This window comes from Oryx dammah, unplaced genomic scaffold (assembly GCF_014754425.2).
Source record: "Oryx dammah isolate SB20612 unplaced genomic scaffold, SCBI_Odam_1.1 HiC_scaffold_27, whole genome shotgun sequence".
Taxonomy (NCBI): domain Eukaryota; kingdom Metazoa; phylum Chordata; class Mammalia; order Artiodactyla; family Bovidae; genus Oryx; species Oryx dammah.
In genome coordinates this window covers 29,120,733-29,143,320 of record NW_024070211.1, presented here as the reverse complement: position 1 = coordinate 29,143,320, position 22,588 = coordinate 29,120,733, and the positions used below count along the sequence as shown (strand labels likewise).

The 22,588-nt window shown below is 40.8% G+C and overlaps 2 protein-coding genes across 2 annotated transcripts in view; one reads left to right on the top strand and one right to left on the bottom strand.

Annotated features, from left to right (window-relative positions):
* USP37 (ubiquitin specific peptidase 37) overlaps positions 1 to 3,036 on the bottom strand; it is an 89,030-nt gene extending 85,994 nt beyond the window's left edge. Inside the window, exon 1 of the mRNA XM_040228360.1 lies at positions 2,849 to 3,036. The gene's annotated coding sequence lies outside the window, so the exon portion shown is untranslated. The remainder of the gene's footprint in view (positions 1 to 2,848) is intronic.
* Positions 3,037 to 3,227: 191 nt separating this feature from the next.
* Positions 3,228 to 22,588, top strand: part of CNOT9 (CCR4-NOT transcription complex subunit 9) — a 31,149-nt gene continuing 11,788 nt past the window's right edge. Inside the window, exons 1-4 of the mRNA XM_040228358.1 lie at positions 3,228 to 3,659; positions 17,173 to 17,352; positions 18,514 to 18,629; positions 20,989 to 21,098. Of these exons, the coding sequence (XP_040084292.1) occupies positions 3,636 to 3,659; positions 17,173 to 17,352; positions 18,514 to 18,629; positions 20,989 to 21,098 (430 nt within the window). The 5' untranslated portion in view covers positions 3,228 to 3,635. The remainder of the gene's footprint in view (positions 3,660 to 17,172; positions 17,353 to 18,513; positions 18,630 to 20,988; positions 21,099 to 22,588) is intronic.

Sequence of the window (22,588 nt, the reverse complement as noted above, 5' to 3'; positions counted from 1 at the left end):
GAGAAGTTGACCTCAATGAAATTTTTCTCCAATTCAAAGAACCTAAAATCCGAATGATTTGATGACCTAGGAACAGGTAATATTGCCCAAAGAGGGAACTTTGTCTTTTTGCATCTTTTGTCTGTGGAGTAAAAAAAGGCGCTTGTCATCAGCTGACAAAAATATCAGTAAGCTGGTGTTTCCCGAAGACATGATGGTTCTTCTAGAAAGCTCCAATTTACTTATTCAACAAATTCTTGAGAAATAAAAATGAAATCATTTCTAACCCATATTCTAGTAGAAGATAGACTTTAAATAATCACACAAGTAAATATATAATTAAAAGTACTGAATATGGTATAAAGTTCAGGGCATGGTGAGAAATTCTCACAGGGTACCTAATTTAGGATGGGTAGGGGGATACACAGAGAAGGCAATGGTATCCCACTCCAGTACGCTCGCTTGGAAAATCCCATGGGTGGAGAAGCCTGGTAGGCTGCAGTCCATGGGGTCTCTAAGAGTCGGACATGACTGAGGGACTTCACTTTCACTTTTCACTTTCTCACATTGGAGAAGGAAATGGCAACCCACTCCAGTGTTCTTGCCTGGAGAATCCCAGGGACGGGGGAGCCTGGAGGGCTGCTGTCTACGGGGTCGCACAGAGTCGGACACGACTGAAGCGACTTAGCAGCAGCAGGGGGATACAGGTTAGAGAGTATCAAGAGAAGGCTTCTCTAAAGAAGTACCACATCAGGTGAAAATTGAAGAATGAGTTAATTGAGAGATAGTCATGCTGGAACAGTCCAGAACCACACATGCAAAGGTTCTGTAGTGGGAAATAACTTGGTGTAACTAAGCAGATGAAAAACATTGTGGCTGGAGTTTAGTGAGGGAAAAGAGAATGGGGTGAAATGAAGTGGGAAAGAATCAGGTTATGCAGAATCTTACACATCATAGCAAACATTTTGAATTTTATCCTAATGTAATAAATATTTAGTCATGGGAAATCCACTGAAGGTTTTTAAGCAGACAAATAACATGTTACTGCTAAATGGAAAAGTGATATGGTTTGTTTGGGTTTGGGAAGGAGAGTGACAAAAGCAAGAATGAAAGAAATTAGAACCAGATAGGACAGTATTGAAGTGATTCAGCTTATAATAACAATTACAATAATAGTTAACTCACTGGCTATTTATTTTATGTAATGTGCTTACCATGGTTATTTCATTTAATCCTTATAGCAGTCCAACAAGGTGATCATTCCCATTTTACAAATGAGAATATAAGGAACATTAAGTCCAGGTGAAAAAGTGTTGTGGCTTGAATTACAAAAGTGATAATGAAAATATACAGAAATAGATCCAAGACACATAATGGAAATACAATAAATAGAACCTGAAGAGTATAGATACATGGGATGATGAGAAGTCAAGAATGGTTTTCAAGGTTCTAGACTACGTAAATGGCAATACCACTTAATAAAATGGGATACTGGAAAATAACATATTTAGGTATGAAGGGGAGACTGGTTTCAGATTTGTTCTTTTGAAACTCTTAAGGAAAAAAAAAATCAAATTAAGATGTCCAGCAGACAGTTAGCTCTTTAGACTTTGAGCTGAAAACAGAGGAAACACACTGGAAATAAAACTTCTCAAGTCATCTATTGTTGTTAAGTCATTAAGTCCGTGTCCAGCTCTTTGTGATTCCATGGACTGCAGCACACCGGGCTTCCCTGTCCTTCACCATCAACATACAGGTAGAATCTAAATCTTAGGGTGGAAGGGAACAGTAAAAGGAGAACAAGACTGCACCCAGATATCCATTTTATTCCATCAAACATCTCTCACTATGATCATCGATTACTTTGAGGTCAACAGGCTTTTCAGTCCTCGTTTATCTTTACCTTTCAACAGAATTCAACATCATTGATAACTTCTTTCACCTTTTCTGCAAAACTTGTACTCCTCTATCAGGTTACTAAACACCAAGAATCCCTCTGCGCTCCATCCTAGGTCCCTTTCCTTTTTAGCAATGCACTCTCCTCAGGCAATTTCACCACATCCATGGCTTCAATTACTATCAACATGGCAGATGATGTCTATATATACATATATATATATACACACACACACACATTTATCTATACACCCGGCTTACAACTAAGCTCCAACCCCAGTATAATCCAACTGCCTACTTGACATCCTCTGTTCAGACAGTTCTTCCAGTTAGAGGCATGTCAGACACTGCCACCCCCAAGAGGCATTTACACAGAGCCTAAATTTTGAAAGGATTACAAAACCACCCACAGACCAACTTTCTAGACAGAGGATTTTGTCATAAATTATTATTTCCTTTCACAGATCATGACCTAAAATAGGTAAACCGGACAACCTGATTTAATGGCTAGAGATGGGGAACAACCAAAGGCACGAAAAAAAATATAATCCATGCCTTTGAGTGAAAGATGACTAGGAGAGAGGTGAAGAATAGCCAAGAAAGTCAAACAGTATCATATCCCAAGGCCCGATGGACATGCGGCAACGGAAGTCACCTGAAGAAACAGCAGGCCTCGCTAAGGGGCGAGTGACGGACAACAGCAGCCCCCAGCAAAGAGGGGCCAGGTTCGGGTCACGGGGGGGAGCGAGTGACAGTAAGGACCCGGTCAAAGGAGAGGAAAAGCCTGGCGGAACACCCAAGTGGAGTACCTGTGAGGCGACAGAGGGCGTCGCGGGAACGGGGGCGGGCTGAACCGCAGCCGGTGAACTCCAGAAGTGAACGCCGAGTGGGCGGACCGCACCGGGCGAGAAGTGAGGGGCGGGGGGGGCAGGGTAAAACGGCTCCGTTGAGACGCTCGCCGGGCCCACCTCACCTGTACCTGCGAGTCGGAGCTTTGGACAGGCCTGCCGGAAGCAGGGAGTCCGCGTGGAGGGGGAGGACCTGGGGGTCACGAAGGAAGGGACGCCAGGCACGGAGAGGGGCCGCTCAGTCCCCCAGTTAGGGAGAGCGGCTGATGGCGGGAACTGTGACCACACGCAAACACGCACGCACGCACGCACACCCGACGCGACCAGGAGTAGCGCGTGCGCGCAAGCCTGGAAACTCCGCCCTTTCTACTCCCTCTCCCCGCCCCAGTACCGGGCGAAATCACGCCGAGATAGCCCCGCCCCTGCCTTGACCGTAGTACGCACGCGCACTCTCTGCTTCACGCACTTTTCGCCTTCCTACCATTTCCCTCCTACAGCGTCCAGTTGGGCATGCGCACTGTTGTCCTCCCGGACTGCCCGGTTTTTCCCGCCCTTCACTGGCCTCCGGAGGAAGGTCAGAGTTCACGCCCCTCTCTGGAGATACCAGCTCCAAGCTGGGGATGGAGGAGACTAGCAGGAGGCGGGTGTCCTTCCGGTCTTGAAACTTAAGGGGCAAAACAGACTCGAGGATTGTTAACTACAGGAGCTGGCGGGGGGAGGCGGGGGGGCGGGCGGGAAGAGGTTGTGTGGGCGGGGTCAGAGGTGAAAGGTCAGAGGGCTGCGGAGGGGGCGGAGCGAGCCGGAGGCGGATGGCGGCTGCGGCGTGTCATCATCTTCGGCGGCTGAGGCGCTGAAGCTGGGACGCGGCTTGGCGCGTCCGGCAGTGGGAGGAGAGCGGCGTCCTCTCCCAACATGCACAGTCTGGCGACGGCTGCGGTAAGTCACTGGGCCGCCCAGCCTGGGCCCCAAACCTCTCCTCAGCCCCGCGTTTCGGCCTTCTCTCCTAGCTCCCTGTGGCAGGCCAAGAGTCCTCCAGCCCCCAACCCGCGAGGACCCGGCCCCCCTCCTCGCTGAGCTTGGCTGTGACGGAGCCGGCCCCCACTCTCTCCGCCGGCTGGCTCTCGCGGCCTCTGGCTCTGTGTAGCGCGTTCTTTACCGGCCCCGGGGCCTGGTCGCGCGGCGGTAGCGCCTCCCTTGCGGCCCAGAGGGACCATTCATTGATTCATTGCTCTGCCAACAGTTTTAGGCCGCCGTTTGCGTGCTTGGCGTTGGCGGGGACGAGGGGACTTCGAGGTGCATCTGACCCTCCCTGTCTAGGCACATCGCGGCGGGGAGGAAATGGCTTCTAGCTTAAACCACTTGCTCTACAGATACAAAATCCGAGACCTGAACAAGTGACTAGTTAGGATGTCTGACTTACGGTTCTCTGCGTTTAAAACCTTTTTTCATACATCTCTGTTTACCAGCGTGATCTTTGACCAAGAAAAACAGTGTAAACTCCTAATAACCATGCACTGTGGCTCAGAGGGTAGAGTCTGCCTGCAGTGCGGGAGACCTGGGTTCGATCCCTGGGTCGGGAAGGTCCCCTGGAGGAGATGACAACCCAGTCCAGTATTCTTGCCTGGAAAATCCCATGCACGGAGGAGCCTGGCAGGCTACATACAATCCGTGGGGTCGCACAGAGGTGGACACGACTGAGCGACAAACACACACACAACCTAGCTAAAGTAATCCTGAGGCTTCCCGTTTTGTTGAGGTAAAACCCAAACACTTTGCATTGCCTACAAGGCCCTCCCTGAGCGTTAATGTTCCTTACCCCTGATTTCAGTCTCGTGTTCTATCACATTGCTTTGCAGGCTCCAGCTACAACTGGCTGCCGTTCCATATTTTCTACTTAAGCTTTAACCAAGTTTTGATTCATTTACTTCTTATTTGTCCCCCTTTTGAGGTCAGGGACAGGGATCATGTAGATCCTGTTTATATGACTACTTCAGTGCCAGGACAGTTCCTGGCACCAAGTAAGGGCTCAAATATTTTTGCTGAATGCCGGGGTATTGATGAGGGCAGTGACCACTGAGAGCAAATAGCCGTGATGGGCAGACAGTATCATGTGATTTGAGCATACTCTTCCGAATGCTTATCCGACTTTTTTCAGTTGCATCAGGGCGAAGTGGCTTAAAGAGAGAATAATATACTGAAGTTGCATTACCAGGTAAAATGACATAAATCCTTAATAGAGGACAAAAGTTAAAGTTTAAAAGTGAGTTGGGTGTGACTAGGTTACAGACAGCCTTGTCATTTCCAGGGCTAGTGGCGTCTCTGCCTCCTGGCACCTTCTTTCTAAAGTGTTTGAAACTTAACGGGGTGAGGTACCTTTTATATAATCTCTTAACTAGGTGACTGCAGTTTCTCCAGCTTTTTTGTTTTTTCCACATTTTACATATAATACGACAGTAAAGAATCTGCCTGCAATGCAGGAGACCTGGGTTTGATCCCTGGGTCAGGAAGACCCCTTGTAGAAGGGAATGCTTACCCATTCCAGTATTCTTGCCTGGATAATTCCATGGACAGAGGGGTTGCAAAGAGTTGGACAGGTCAGAAAATGAGGTTGCTGCTGGTTGGAGGGGACAGTTTAAACAAAGAATTCTAAGTTGGCTTGTCTGTGTCTCAGAATCTGATTGTGACTTCTCTATGTTTTGATACCAAGCTGCTGTTTGCCCTGTGCCTCCCCAGTCTCTACCTATTCAACTTTTCTTTTCAGTTGCTCCCTAATACATCTTTCAAACAGCCATTGAGCTCTGGTTCATTACTTAAAATATTCAATGCATGTTTCTTCAGTTAAATTCGCAGGGACTTACCTTTATTAAGAAATTGAACTTTTGGTGTTTTTTTCACCCATTTTGCTGTTTGGACTACACAAATGCTCTAAGTTCATTTGTACCATTTATTCACTGGAATATTTGGTTAGTAAAGAGACTGAAGCAAAAAAAAGTTGAGCCACCCCTTTCCCAATCCTTAGTGCCTTCCTTTAGACTAAACTGACTGTATTGTTCTCATCTGGTTAAAGGGACACTGATGGTGTATCACTTCAGTTCAGTCGCTCGGTCATGTCTGACCCCATGGACTGCAGCACACCAGGCCTCACTGTCCATCACCAACTCCTGAGCTTACTCAAACTCATGTCCATTGAGTCAGTGATGCCATCCAGCCATCTCATCCTCTGATGGTGTATATTCCTCACTAAAAATTGTGTCAATAAGACATGCAACAGTGCCTACAATAATCTAAACTTCTTGAGAAGATGCTTACTTTTTGTCTAATGATGAAAATTTGTGTTTGTGTATACCTTTTTTTTTTTAATTGCAAATAAATAATGACTTCATCTAGGGAGGCAGTAGTATCAAAGGAGAATGTGATCACATATGAATACAGTATGTTATTCACTGATTGGAGGAATTGAGATCATTTGGGATATCTTAAATATTGACTCTTTTGATATTTTATTACGCCAATAATTTCAAGTAGGTTGGACTCTTTTCATTCTTTACAGAATACTTCGTCCTAATGTCTTCATTATTGCCATCACAGAATATAATTAGTTCTCAAATCTAACAAAATAAAAACAGAAGTACCACACAGGATTGTATTAAATAAGAATAAGAAAGTGCTAGTCGGTGATGGACAGGGAGGCCTGGAGTGCTGCGATTGATGGGGTTGCAGAGTCGGACAGGACTGAGCGACTGAACTGAACTGAACCCAAGTGGTTGCAGGGTTCATTCACTGGTTTAATGACTTGCTCCCAGAATTCAGCCTTCGGACTCTAATTCTTGCATCAGCAAAGTAACAGATCACTTGCTATGGACCCTGAAGTTTGCTTCAGCTTAATAGAACCACAAATTTTCACGTATACGATGAATCTTCTGTAACGAATGTTATGCTAGTGATCTAAAACAGCCAAAGGTAAACCTTTAGGAGATGCACTGTGTATGCTCTTTTTTAAATTTCCAGTGGCAGTTTTAACGTTCTTAAACCCTTGTTTTTCCCTCACTATGTAACTAGCAGCTGCATTAGTCATTTCATATCTCTGTTGAAGCAGTGCTGGACTCCCAGATACCCTCTTCTTTTGCAAGTAAAAAGAATATTATACACTCTGAAGTATCTAATTTAGACACTCTCTCCTTCTTTGTCTCCTGTTGAAGATTTAAGCAAGTTGACCGAATTGTCTTTGTTTATTCACTTCCATTTTTAAAATGTTATTTTGAAGAACATTCTGGCCCTTCTTCTATAAAGATGCAAATATTAAGCTAATTTGGTATTTCCCTTTGGCGCTGTTAAGAAAGTGAGTTTTCTTATTGTATCATCATTATGTAGACACCAAAAGCCATGTGTTGAGCCTTCTCCAGACTTTGGAAAATAATCTCTATTTCAGTCAGGATACAGCCTGGAATACAAAATTCCATTTTGTATTCACTGTCACATATTCATCGATAAGAAAACCAACTGTTGTTTTTTTGGCCCTTGAACATGAAATTTTGCTGATAGATTTAGCCATTTTCTGTTTAAGAGAGCCATCAACAACTTTTTAAAATTTACTCAAGAGGAGGGATCATATTTCTTTCCCATTTATGGGTAACTGTAGGTCTGTTTTAAGTTATACATATCTTTCTCCTTTTCACATTGTGTTAAGGTTTTTTAGAAGTGGGAGACCAACTATCAGTATAGTTAATTGGAGTTTGTGTTTGTGACACTTGGAGTTAACCATTAGTGACTCACTTTGGTAAATGTCTTGCCTATGTTAGGCTTCATTGAAAGAAAAAATTTACTTGAAATAATATTTTGCACATATAAACCAATAGACAGGTAAGAAGAGAATGAGTCCCTCCTGAGTTTTGATAGTACGAACTTAAAAAAAAATTTTTTTTTCCTTTTAATCTGTTAAAAGAAAAGGACCACTGACTTTAAGCAGGTTATGTATGAGCATATAATTAAATATAATTGATCTTGTTTCTGATCTTGAAAGTTTTGAGGATGATAACTAATAGTCCAAATCAGACTTCTCATAGATGACTTTGTTTCTGGGTATGTTCATTGATCCCACTGTTTACTCAAATCCAACTGCAACAGAATATGAAGCTTAAAGTTCTATATTGGGTTCTTAAATATTAAATTTCTTCAGCTTGGGATATTTGTGATTTCAGTCCTGTGGACTAAGTAGGGCTCACTGATTCTAGAGACAAGTGTTAGTAGACTAGAGTTTAAATGCAATTCTGCCATATACTTGCTTATGTGAACTCCAGTAAGTTAAATCCCCTGAACCTCTTTCCTTTTAGAATTTTGAGAATAATTTGAGGTAATCCACAGTGACTGGCACTTAGTATGTTCAGTAAATATTGCCTCCTATTAAAAGTTCCTAGAAAAGTCAAACCTAGTTTATGGAGGGCTGAATGTGGGGTTTACTGAAAGAAGTATAGAGAATTTGGGGGGATAATGGAGTGTCCGGTAATGTATCTTAATTGTAGTGGTGGTTACTCTGGTATATAGATATCTCAAAATTCATTGACATGTATACTTAAATGAGTACATATAACAGTTTTATTGTATGCAAATTATGCCTCAGTAAAATTGTTTGGTAGCCATTTAGTCTCTCACTTTAAAGAAAGTTCTGAGATTTTAGAGGCAACTAAGACTTAATTATTTAATATAGTTCCCTCATTTAACCAGTGAATATTGAGGCTCAGAAAAGTAAATGATTTATCGTAGGTAGCACAATTCTAGAAATGGCAAAACCGTTTTGAAACCACTTCTAGCTCCCAATCTAGTGTGCATTCCAGTTAGGTACTTGTGTTGTTACTTGCTAATTGAGGTCTTTCTGATTTTTTTTTTTTTTTTTTAACTTTTTTTGGCCACACACGAGGCTCAATCCAACCAACAATTGAACCTGGGCCCCCTGTAGTGGAAGTGCGGAGTCCTCTAACTACTGGACCACCAGGGAAGTCCCAGGGTCTTTCCTATTCTTAAACCTGATAAACAGGTTCTTAATCCTAGGTCTATTAATGGATTACAGGTAGAGTCTATGAATTCCCTGGAGTTATTTGTAAATTTTAGGTAAATGTAAATTACATGCAAGACAGTTTACAATTGTGTATTTTTCTGAGGAAATGATCTAGAAATTTCATTTGATTCAGAAATTGCTAACCTCTGCTTGTGTGGTAATGTTCTGTTAGTGTGTTTAAGTTAGGTAGTCTCCAAAAGGTGAAAGTGAAAGTTGCTCAGTGGTATCCAACTCTTTGTGTTCCCATGGACTGTGTAGCCTGCCAGGCTTCCCTGTCCATGGAATTCTCCAGGCAAGAATACTGGAGTGGGTAACCATTCCCTTCTCCAGGGGATCTTCCCAACCCAGGGATTGAACCTGGGTCTCCTGCATTGCAGACAGATTCTTTACCATCTGAGCCACCAGGGAAGCCCCAGTTTCCAAAAGGTAAGTTAGATGAATTTGCTTCTTTGTCACTGGATGGTATGTGCAAGTAGATTGAGTTTGTATCAGCCACAGCCTCAGAGGTATATTAGTAAATTATAAATTAGAAGAATTGTAGCAACTGAACTAAGAATCTTTAGAGGTGATCTTTAAATAGAGAACTGGAGGAGGGCAGAAATCTGTTTACTCATAGTTCCATCAGCTGTAAAATGAGGGTGTTACCATGATGCTGTGATCGTTCAGTGAAACCATGTTTTAAAGAGTACAATTCAGGGCTTTTCTTGTGGTTCACTGGTAAAGAATCTGCCTGCCAATGCAGAAGACACAGGTTTGATAACTGATCCAGGAGTATCTCACATGCCATGGAGCAGCTAGACCCACAGCTAGTGTGCCACAACTGTTGAGCCTGTGCTCTAGAGCCCAGGTACCATAAGTCCTGAGCCCACCTGCTGAAACTACTGAAACCCAAGTGCCCTAGAGATTGTGTTCTGAAAGAGAAGCCACGGCAACGAGAAGCCCCTACCCTATAACTAGAGAAAGCTCACAAGCCACCAACAAAGACCCAGCACAGCCTAAATACGTAAACTAATTAAAAAAATAAAAGTATAATACAGTTCCCTCTCTTCCTCATCTACCCTACCTTCTCTTTTGTATCCCATTCCCTTTTAGGAAGTCATCAATTTTCAGATTCGTATTTTTGTGAAAGTGAAGTCACTCAGTTGTGTCCGACTCTTTGTGATCCCATGGCCTGTAGCCTACCAGGCTTCTCCGTCCATGGGATTCTCCAGGCAAGAATACTGGAGTGGGTTACCATTTCCCTCTCCAGGGGATCTTCCCGATCCAGGGATCGAACCCAGGTCTCCCACATTGGAGGCAGACACTTTAACCTTTGAGCCACCAGGGAAGCCCTAGTCATTTTTGTGAAAGGTGAACCTAAATAGTCTTTGGGCTTCAGAAGGAGAGGCAGATGCATCGGGCTTTTAGTTAATATTGCCATCAAGATTAAGTGAGGACTCCCCTGGTGGCACAGTGGATGGGAACCTGCCAGTGCAAGGGAAACTGGTTCGATCCCTGGTCCTGAAGGATTCCGCATACTGTGAAGGGACTAAGCCTGTGAGCCACAGCTACCAAGCCCACATACTACAGCTACTGAAGCCCACGCACCTAGAGCTCCACAGCAAGAGAAGCCACTGCAATGAGAAGCCCGTGCACTGCAACAAAGAATAGCCCCTGCTCACTGTAACTAGAGGAAACCCTTCAAAGCAACAAAGACCCAGTGCAGCCAAAAATAAATAAAGTTAAAGATCTAGTGAGATGCTAGAGTTGTGCCTTGGGATTTTATTCAGGGATGATGTACAAAGTATTTTATCAGTTGTCTAGTAATATAAGTTAATATGGAAATCAGTGCATAGTTCAAAATATAAAAAGTAGGGAATGCCCTAGCAGTCCAGTGGTTAGAACCCAGCGATTTCACTTCCAGGTCCTAGATTTAATACCTGGTCAGGGAACTAAAGATCCTGCAAACCTCAGGGTAAAAAAAAAAACAATGGGGGGGTGGGGTTTGTTTGTAATATTTTTATTTTCCAAAAAACTAAATTTCCTTGTATGTTACAAAATTACTTGTTGATGTGTTGGTAGAGGTAGGGAAGGGGTGTGTATATTCGTGTGTGGGTGGGTGTTGGTGGCCAGCACTAGCTAAATTATGCCCATTTGAACCTTGATTTGATGTAGGGAATTATGTCAAACTATAATTGACCTTTCCCATTACAATGATGGTTATTAAGTATCTCAGATCTCATTAAGAAGAAATTTCTCTTAGTATCAATGATATTGGATGCTGGTTGTTTATCAGATTCTGCTGAACTAACAACAGTAGTGTTTTCATTTTTGTTTGCAGTTTTTATGTATTCCCTATCTTTATTGTCACAGAGTCACAGGAAATAGTTTTTTTGGAAAGTTGTCTTTAGATTAGACCTAATGACTGCAGCCATGAAATTAAAACATGCTTACTCCTTGGAAGGAAAGTTATGAGCAATCTAGATAGCATATTGAAAAGCAGAGACATTACTTTGCCAACAAAGGTCTGTCCAGTCAAGGCTATGGTTTTTCCAGTGGTCATGTATGGATGTGAGAGTTGGACTGTGAAGAACGCTGAGTGCCAAAGCATTGATGCTTTTGAACTGTGGTGTTGGAGAAGACTCTTGAGAGGCCCTTGGACTGCAAGGAGGTCCAACCAGTCCATTCTGAAGGAGATCATCCCTGGGATTTGTTTGGAAGGAGACTCCAGTACTTTGGCCACCTCATGTGAAGAGTTGACTCATTGGAAAGACTCTGATGCTGGGAGGGGTTGGGGGCAGGAGGAAAAGGGGACGACAGAGGATGAGATGGCTGGATGGCATCACTGACTAGATGGATGTGAGTCTGAGTGAACTCCGGGAGTTGGTGATGGACAGGGAGGCCTGGCGTGCTGTGATTCATGGGGTTGCAAAGAGTCAGACACGACTGAGCGACTGAACTGAACTGAATCTTTAAGGAAGTGAGAAGCAGCATTCACAAAGCAGTTAAGAGTATGGACTTTGCTGCCCAACCACCTGAATTCAAATTCTGAGCTTTGCCACTTAACCTTTAAGTAACTTCTCAGTTTTCTCATCTAAGAAATGACTGTGATAATAAGCATTTATTTAAGATATGGCCTAATAGAGCTATGTATGTGAACTCCCATTTTTTAAAAAAATAACTATTTATCCCATAACAAATAGGTATTCAGTGGGTTTAAACTAACTTCTGCTATTAAATCTGGGGCAGAATTCATCAGGGGTGATGAAAAGGAAGGTCCCTACCTCAGCTATTTTCTGGTACCAAACTGCCCTCACTGCCTCCTCCTCCTTGTTAGAGTGGCTGCAGAACTCCTCTCTAAGCTTGTACCTGAGGGCCACATTACTACCCACCTGAGCTCCCAAGACCTTCTAGAACTAACCCCAAAAAAAGATGTCCTTTTCATCACAGGGCACTGGAATGCAAAAGTAGGAAAGCAAGAGACACCTGGAGTAACAGGCAGATTTGACCTTGGAGTACAGAATGAAGCAGGGCCAAGGCCAACAGTTTGGCCAAGAGAACGCACTGGTCATAGCAAACACCCTCTTCCAACAACACAAGAGAAGATTCCACACATGGACATCTACACATGGTCAATAATGAAATCAGATTGATTATATTCTTTGCAGCCAAAGATGAAGAAGCTCTATACAGTCAGCAAAAACAAGACCTGGAGCTGACTGTGGCTCAGATCATGAACTCCTTATTGGAAAATTCAGACTTAAATTGAAGAAAGTAGGGAAAACCGCTAGACCATTCAGGTATGACCTAAATCAAATCCCTTAGGATTATACAGTGGAAGTGAGAAATAGATTCAAGGGATTAGATCTGATAGAGTGCCTGAAGAACTATGGACAGAGGTTTGTAACACTATACAGGAGGCAGTGATCAAGACCACCCTCAAGAAAAAGAAGTGAAAAAAGGCAAAATGGTTGTCTGAGGAGACCTTACACATAGCTGAGGAAAGAAAAGAAAAGGAAAAGGAGAAAAGGAAAGATATACCCATTTAAAGGCAGCGTTCCAAAGAATAGCTGCTGCTGCTAAGTCACTTCAGTCATGTCCGACTCTGTGCGACCCCATAGACAGCAGCCCACCAGGCTCCACCGTCCCTGGGATTCTCCAGGCAAGAACACTGGTGTGGGGTGCCATTTCCTTCTCCAATGTATGAAAGTGAAAAGTGAAAGTGAAGTCACTCAGTCATGTCTGACTCTTAGTGACTCCATGGACTGCAGCCCACCAGGCTCCTCCACCCATGAGGATTTTCCAGGCAAGAGTACTGGAGTGGGGTGACATTGCCTTCTCCCCAAAGAATAGCAAGGAGAGAGAAAGCCTTCCTCAGTGATCAGTGCAAAGAAATAAAGGAGAACAATAGAATGGGAAAGACTATAGATCTCTTCAAGAAAAGTAGAGATACCAAGGGAACATTTCATGGAAAGATGGGCACAATAAAGGACAGAAATGTTATGGACCTAACAGAAGCAGAAGATACTAAGAAGAGGTGGCAAGAATACACAGAAGAACTATACAAAAAAGATCTTCATGACCCAGATAACCACAGTGATGTGATCAGCACAGTGATGTGATCACTCACCTAGAGCCAGACATCCTGGAATGCAAAGTCAGGTGGGCGTTGGGAAGCATCACTACGAACATAGCTAGTGGAGGTGATGGAATTCCAGTTCAGCTATTTCAAATCCTAAATGATGCTGCTGCAAAAGTGCTGCACTCAATATGCCAGCAAATTTGGAAAACTCAGCAGTGGCCACAGGACTGGAAAAGTTCAGTTTTCATTCCAGTCCCGAAAAAGGGCAATGCCAAAGAATGTTCAAACTACCATACAATTGCACTCATCTCATACTCTAGCAAAGTAATGCTCAAAATTCTCCAAGCCAGGCTTCAACAGTATATGAACCATGCGTGAGCTTCCAGATGTTCGAGCTGGATTTAGAAAAGACAGGAACCAGAGATCAAATTGCCAATATCTGCTGAATTATAGAAAAAGCAGTAGAGTTCCAGAAAAACATCTACTGCTTTATTGATTACGCCAAAGCCTTTGACTGTGTGGATTACAACAGACTGTGGAATATTCTTCAAGAGATGGGAATACCAGACCACCTGACCTGCCTCCTGAGAAATCTATATGCAGGCCAAGAAGCAACAGTTAGAACCAGACATGGAACAACAGACTGATTCCAAATTGGGAAAGGAGTACATCAAGACTGTGTATTCTCACCCTGCTTATCTAACTTATATGCAGAGTACATCATGCGAAATGCCAGGCTGGATGAAGCACAAGCTGGAATCAAGATTCCTGGGAGAAATATTAGAAACCTCAAATAAGCAGATGACCACACCCTTATGGTAGGAAGTAAAGAGGAACTAAAGAGCTTCTTGATGATAGTGACAGAAGAGAGAGAAAAAGCTGGCTTGAAACTCAACATTCAAAAAAAGAAGTTCATGGCATCCAGTCACATCACTTCATGGCAAATAGATGGGGAAACAATGAAAAGTGACAGACTTTATTTTCTTGGGCTCCAAAATCACTGCAGATGGTGACTGCAGCCATGAAATTAAGACACTTGCTCCTTGGAAGAAAAGCTATCAGCAACCTAGAGAGCATATTAAAAAGCAGAGACATTACTTTGCCAACGAAGGTCCATCTAGTCAAATCTATGGTTTTTCCAGTAGTTATGTATGGATGTGAGAGCTGGACTGTGAAGAAAGCTGAGCACTGAAAAATTGATGCTTTTTTTTTTTAATTTAAATTTTTATAAAATTGATGCTTTTGAATTGTGTTGGAGAGGACTCTTGAGAGTCCCTTGGACTGCAAGGAGATCCAACCTGTCCATCCTAAAGGAAATCAATCCTGAATATTCATTGGAAAGACTGTTGCTGAAGCTGAAACTCTAATACTTTGGCCACCTGATGCAAAGAACTGACTCATTGGATAAGACTCTGATGCTGGGAGAGATTGAAGGCAGGATGAGATGGTTGAATGACATCACCAACTCAATGGACATGAGTTTGAGCAAGCTCTGGGTATTGGTCATGTACAGGGAAGCCTGGTGTGCCTCAGTCCATGGGGTCAAAAAGAGTTGGACATGACTGAGCAACTGAACTGACAGACCTCCCTAGCTCTTTTAGAACCAAAGTCTCATAGAGGCTAAAATTCCCAGAAGTAGTTTCAAAAGGTGGAGTATTACTGGCAGCCGGTGATCATGGCCGTAGGGATTACCAGACACTGGCCCTTTAGAGTGCCAGCATCACTCCAGGGGCACAGTCTTCTATGTTGGAGTCAAACCAGCTCTGGAAATGGGAATATGTGGAGACAGGGCCTGGAGTTCCGAATCCATTATACGCTAGCTGGTACCTACCATTGCAGCCTGGTGGTGTTCACCTAGAGTTCCCCAGGATGGGCTAGGGTACAGGAGTGCTGGATACAAGTCATAGGTTGACTCTGGAGAGGATGGTGGAGCTTACTGATGATAGTATCTGGATGACAGGACTCTAAGAGTGAGTAATGACTAATCAGGATAGATGCTATATTGCTGGAACATTGTCCTGTGCCCCTCTTTAGGACTGTAGGTAGTCCAAGAGATTGTGGGCAGGAGACCCAAAGCTACAATTTTAGCCCTTGTTTTCACTGAGCTTTTAAGGTGATGTAATACTCTAAATAAATATATCCTATCTTCCGGTGGAATTACATTTCCAAAAATAATTTTTAAAGTTGAAGGCCTATCTGTGGCAGCATAGAAAAGGCAAATGCATGGACCATACTGTTATTGCTGTTGGGAATGGGAATCAGAAAACTACCCTATTCCTTCTACATCATTTAGGAACCTCATGTTTTCTTGAGCATCACTGATGGGAATTACAAAACAGCTTTTAGCAGATTACTGTGAGGCACTTAAGGAGGACTTAAGTTGTACAGTATATAGTCCATTTAGCAGAACACTTTGTGGTTCATTCTAGCACACAAGAGAAATGATAAACATTAAGCTAAAAGCTTCTAATCGAGCTTCTAATTATAGAAGGCCATCTTTCAGCTTGAGTAGAGTAAATGTGAGTACCCCTCAAAGTCCACTTTAGACTTCATTCTGTTTTTCAGCGAAGACAATTGTGCTTTTTGTTCCTCATCTTTATATCATGTGGGATGGGTCAATTGCTATTCTATCACACTAAGGTGTTATGGGAACAAATAAATACTGTAAGAAGCTGTGTAATATGGTTCAAGAAAGATTAGAACATGCAACTTTGTACTTGGGTGAACTGAGCAAGTTAATTCCTCTGAGCATTCCTAGTCTAATCTACAAGTGTAGATCTCTTTTCTATCTACCTACTCTGTTAATCATGGTTGGGGGATGCGGGGAATGAAGTGAAACGATATTGGGCTAGGGATAGAAATAGCCATGAATTTGTTAGGACTTTAGAGCCTGAAGTAGCAGTGATAATCATTTTTCTAGTCTTTCATCTTACTTTCCAGGTAAGAATAATTAAGGAACTTAACCAAGCCTGTTTGAAAATGTGAAGAATTATAGAAGTCCTCAAATTTTTATTGGAATATTGAGATTCTTTATAGCACAGTAGTGAAAGATTCTTTATATAGTTTATATATGAGTAAATAGTAAATCTCCAAGGGGTGGAGGTAGAGTCTGTATAAGAATCATTAGAGGGGGGAGCTTTTCCAAATTATTTAAGTTTTCTGCTTAATGGAGGGGAATGCTGGAGTTACTGGGGAATGAAGAGCAGTAGGGGGTGACTTTTTCTTTCAAAAACTATGGTAGTCATGTGGTTAAAAAATTTAAACTGTATGTAAAAGAGTTTATTGTGTACAATGCAAAATAAGTCTCCTATATAGATTCTAACCTTAAAGGTAACTACTGTTAGTTTTTTATGTGTCCTTCTAGAAATGTTGTATGTAAATATATTAAGAATACATGTGTGTGTTAATGGAAGCATGTAAGCTATTTTACACTCTTTGTTTTTTTTGCTTATTTAGTATCAGCACAGTAGAGAGATAACTTTTTTAAAGGGCTGTGTAGTATTCCAAATAAAGATATACCCATACATATTTAACTAGTTCTTTTTTGATAGATGTTTATAGATTTCAAGTTTTCCGCTTTTAAAATAGTACAACAGTAAACATTCTGATGTCTTCTACAACCCAAGTATACCTGTAGGGCAAATTTCCAAATATGGTATTATTAAGGAGTGTGTGTGTTTTATTGGATTAGTTTCCATCAAGTATATGTTTCTAGAAAAGATGCCCTGTTATTTACAAAAAATATATTCCCTCTAAAGGCTATAGCAGAGTAAGACTTGGTTTGATGCTAATGAAACTCACATGTTTACTTTTACTTTTCTTATTTTCACTTGAAGCCTGTGCCTACTGCACTGGCTCAGGTGGATAGAGAAAAGATCTATCAGTGGATCAACGAGCTGTCCAGTCCTGAGACGCGGGAAAATGCTTTGCTGGAGTTAAGTAAGAAGCGAGAATCTGTTCCTGACCTTGCACCCATGCTGTGGCATTCATTTGGTACTATTGCAGCACTTTTACAGGTGGGTGTATATAGCCATGAGTTGCATTTCATTCTAATTATCACAATTGTATCTCTCTCTGCCTTTGTACAAATGATTTTGAAAACTTAAGTAAGTTTTTTTTTTCCTAAGTGTTAACATTTGTAAGAATCATAGAAAAATCTAAGATACTCATTAAAATGAAATTCTTGGATTCTACCCAGGAGATTTGATTTATTTAGTCTAAAATGAAAATTCTGTATTTTTAACAAGCAGCTCCCACTCCCAGATGATTTTGATGTAGGTGATGTAAGAACTGCACTTTGAGAAACACAGCTTTAGGAGTACTGTAAAATAATACTGCATGACGAGGTGGAGTGGGGATGGTGGTGGAGAGAGAGGTATAAGAACTGAAAGGTATATTCTGGGTAAAGAAAATGCTAGCGTGAAAATATAACAGCCATAGGAATAAAGGTGGGTATTCTTGTATATTAAAGAGTAAATAACTAATATTTGATTCTGACTAGAACAGTCATTTCCAGGGAATAAATTGATATGATGTAGTCCTAAGAACCAAGATATGATCATCTTTTAAAGTATTGTCCACATTCCTAATAATTAGATTAATTTTTTAAATCTGTTGAGTAAATTCATATTCTCTCTGTACTGCATGTACCCAGGAAACTAGTCTTTCTTACGGGAACATTTTCTGTGTAAAAATTTTACAGTTAAGATAAATGGAATTGTGTTCAGCAAATCATCACTTTTTGACAGAGAATACATATGTTCTCTGCTGTTTGTACATATCCCCACACATGTACGTATGTGCTTATCTCCCCCTTTTTGCACTTGCTACATGACCAAACAGAAACTTCATTATGAGTTAAAGTGATTGATTTACTGACATTTTCTGGCCAACTGTCTCATCACTACAACCTAAATAGGGTGTTGACAAAGGTGGGGAAAGGGGAGTCCCTCAAGTGAAAGCCTCAACAGATGATGCAGAATATAGGGAAAAGTGTGGGTAACCACAGTTCCCTAGTCTCAGTCAGGTATATTTGTGATGAAAGGAATATTGTTTATTTCTGCCCCCTCTTTGATGGTTCTGTTCTTATAGGGTATACAAAATTAAAATTGTTGGCTTTCATACCATGGGAATTAAAGTTACTCCGTGCTCATATGGTGTTAATTTCCATTTTTTAGGAAATTGTAAATATTTATCCATCTATCAACCCACCCACCTTGACAGCACACCAGTCTAACAGAGTTTGCAATGCTCTAGCATTACTGCAATGTGTGGCATCACACCCAGAAACCAGGTAAATACTTTGGATGGATGTGTGGGTAGAGGTTTGTATTGAATGTGGTCCTAAACTTCTGAATGATGAGAGGAGGGGATTGCAGGAGGGTGCACCTGTGTGGGTATGGATCTTCAGGACTCCTACTTTTTTTTTCCTGAAGAATTTCTGGTCTCTAATTTCACCAGATTTTGGTGTAGTGGCAATATGGTACTGTTTAACATGTTATGTTTTTTTTTTTTAATTGAAGGATAATTGCTTTACAATATTGTATTGGTTTCTGCCAAACATCAACATGAATCAACCATAGTAACTTGTTCTTTTATAATTGATTTTTTAAATTGTGGTAAAATATAAATAACATAAAATATATCATTTGAACCATTTTATTTTATTTTTATTTATTCATTTATTTTTGGCTGTGTTGGGTTTAGTTGCAACATGCATTTTCATTGTGGCTTGCAGGCTTCTCTCTAGTTGTGGCATACAGGCTCAGTAGTTGTGGCACATGAGGCCAATTGTCCTGCAGCATGTGGTATCTTAGTTCCCCAACCAGGGATCAAACCCACATCCCCTGCATTACAAGGCAGATTCTTAACCACTGGACCACTAGGGAAGTCCCGATTTTAAGTGTAGTTTTAAATACATTAATATGGAGAAGGAAATGGCAACCCACTCCAGTACTGTTGCCTGGACAATCCTCTGGACGGAGGAGCCCAGTAGGCTAAGTCCATGGGGTCTGTAAAAAAAGGCAAACATTAATAATGTGTCACTGTCACCAGCATCCATTTCTGTAATTCTATTCATCCTGTAAAACTGAAACTCTATACCCATTAAACAATAACTTCCCATCCCCCTGTCCCCTAGCTTCTGGCAACCACTGTTCTGCTTTCTGTCTATGATTTTGACTATTCTGAATACCTCATTATAAATGGAGTTATATAGTATTTGCTTTTTTGTGATTGGCTTATTTCACTTAACATAATGTCCTCAAGGTTCATCAGTATATTGGATATGTCAGAATTTCCTTCCTTTTTAAGGCTGAATAATATTCCGTTGTCTCATTTACTTTTTGCCTGTTGGTAGTAAGGAACTTTAAAGCAGTGGCGATCACCTCTCAGAAAAGTCAGGTATACAGCTACTACTTGCTCCCAAATCCATGGTAGGCATCACTATGCCATGCATGAGGCACAGTGCATGGTATTTAGTAGGAATTCAGTAAGTGTCTGTACTTAGCACTTTTTCTCACATAGTAAGCCAGATTTGGCTTCAGAACCTTTTTGAACACAGGATTCTAGTCAACGTCTGTCATAAATGAGAATTGATGTGCAAGTTGAGAAATGTTTGCCTTACTGCTGTATCTGACAAATTAAGAAAGGGGAGATTCTGTTCAGAAATCTGCTCTGTGGCTTTTATGGCCTTAAGGTGCTTAATAGGCATCTTATTAAAGCCTTTCCTCTCTTTGTCAAGTTTTCCTTATAAAATCTGAGTGCTGGATTGGCACTGACCTTTTGGAACATTAGAAACTTTGCTAAGAAAATTACTTTTAAGTACTTAAGAAAAATACAAGAGTATTTAGTTAAAATTTGGGGGTATTGACTCTCCTGTAAGGTGTAACTGTTACAAATTATATGAAGTAATAGACTGATTGCATATTAGGTGCTGAACATACTAGCTGCAGATAAAAGTGTTTTTAGGATACTTGGTTTATCTGAAAGCTCTAACAAAGAAGTGTATTTAAGTGTAACAGATAAAACCTTGATAGTGGCTGCTTTATTTTGTTGTCTTGGTTTATAAGGTTTTGTCAGCTTGTACCTGTGAATATTATTAATATTGTTATTCACTCATAAATTAGGTAAGAGAAGACATATAGGAGAATCTCTTGTGCACTTAAGTACATTTTATGACCTATATTTAAAATTTGCAGTTGGATATTTCATCAGTTTTTAAGTACTTGGTACTGGTTTCAGGGGAAATGTTGTGTTCCTTTAACCATTGGTCTAGGCTAGGGTTTTTCAGCCTTGACACTATTGACATTTTGGGCTGGATTAAGTCTTTGTGGTAGGAGGAGGGGGGAAACGGGACTGTCCTGTGCAGTGTAAAATTTTTAGCAGCATCCCAGCCTCTGCCCAGTGGATGTCAGTCACTTCAGCTGTGACAACTAAAAATATCTCCAGATACTGCCACATGACCGAGGGGGTCAAAATTACCCCAGCTGAGAACCACTGGACTAAATTAAAGACCAGTAACCATCTTCCCTAGAGATTTCTCAATCAAGCAATGTTAAAGGCCTTACAAAATTAACCACCTGGAAATTTGAATGTTCAGAATCCTTAGAAATTAGCTCTAGGCTCAGAATGCAATTCTTTTTTTCTTTCAGGTCAGCATTTCTTGCAGCACACATCCCACTTTTTTTGTACCCCTTTCTGCACACTGTCAGCAAAACACGACCCTTTGAGTATCTTCGGCTAACCAGTCTTGGAGTTATTGGTAAGTTATTAGGATCCTTCTGCAAGCCTAGAATCATCATCATTCATAATAGTGGTCTTGGCTTAGGTGTTTTGTCTGGTCTTTTATAGCTTTTCTTTACCTATTGTTTATTTTTGTCTTTGGGGTTGAGTCTAATAAAACAGTTTTTACTAATAAATGAATATCAAGAACATGGGTTTTCTTAACAAGTACCATTCTGAGTGTAAGGCTGTGAAGCCCAACATTTAGGATTAAATTCAGTGTGTATGTAGAAATGTTTATTAATTGTAGGAAAAGTAAAGTAAAAGAGTATTAATCAACAAAGAAAGTAATAAGAACATCAATTATAGAAACTTTGTTTTGTTAAATTATTATTTTTATATTGAACCTGTCTTTCGTCCTTATGATTGTAAACCATGAATTAGGAAGTATAATTTGAAAGTTTGGTATTTCTCAAAAACATTTTATTCTAATTTTTAAGGAGTATCTGTTATGAATGTTAGGTTTTTTACGTCTTCTCCTCAGAAGTCCTCTAATTAGAAACTTTTTTCCCAGTATATTCTTTTCTGCTTATAAGATATAAAAACTTCTCATGTAGGCTTTGAAACATCAGCATGATTCTAGCCAAAGGAAACATTTATGTTCATTATTCTAATTCAGATCATCCTACTGCTATGGTTGGATGATGCATTTATGTTAGGATAAACGTTGATAGTGGGGAGGTGTGAAAAAAAAATAGTTGGATGGTATTAAGGTAGTTGTCTATCCTTGCGTATATTTTTAGAAACTCAGTTTCTCCCAAGTCATTTGAAAGAACAAGCAGAAGGTGAATGTTTGTGCCTAGACTCTTTCCTACAGTTCAAGGCTTATCAGATCAGTTTGAATATAAATGAAGTGATATATAGCATAAATTAGAAAATACCTGAAACTGAGTAAAAATAAAAATACAAAATATCAAAATTTGTAGGATCCAGATTTAAGCAGAGCTTAGAGGAAAATTTATATCATTAAATGCTTATACTAGAAAGAAAGAAAGAGGTCTTCAATCAGTGAGCTAAGCTTTTCTTTAAGAAATTAGAAAAAGGAGCAAATTTAACCAGAGCAAACATAAGGAAGGAAATAATAAAGACTAGATAGATATCAATAAAAATGGGAACAGAAAATTAATAGATGAAATCAGTGAAACCAATACCAGGTGTTTTTTTATTGAGACATGACAAAAACACTGTATTAGTTTTTGATATACAATATAATGACTTGGTATATGTATATATTACAAAGTGACCACTACAGTAAGTTTTGTTAACATCCATCATGACATAGTTACACTTTTTTCCCCCTTGTGATAAGAACTTTTTAAGATCTCTAACTTAAGATTTCTTTTAGCAGCCTTCAGACATAGACTACAGTATTGTTACTGTAGTCACCATGCTATACGTTATATCTCTGGATCTTACTTACCCTGTAACTGGAAGTTTATACCTTCTGACCACCTTCACCCATTTCATCCA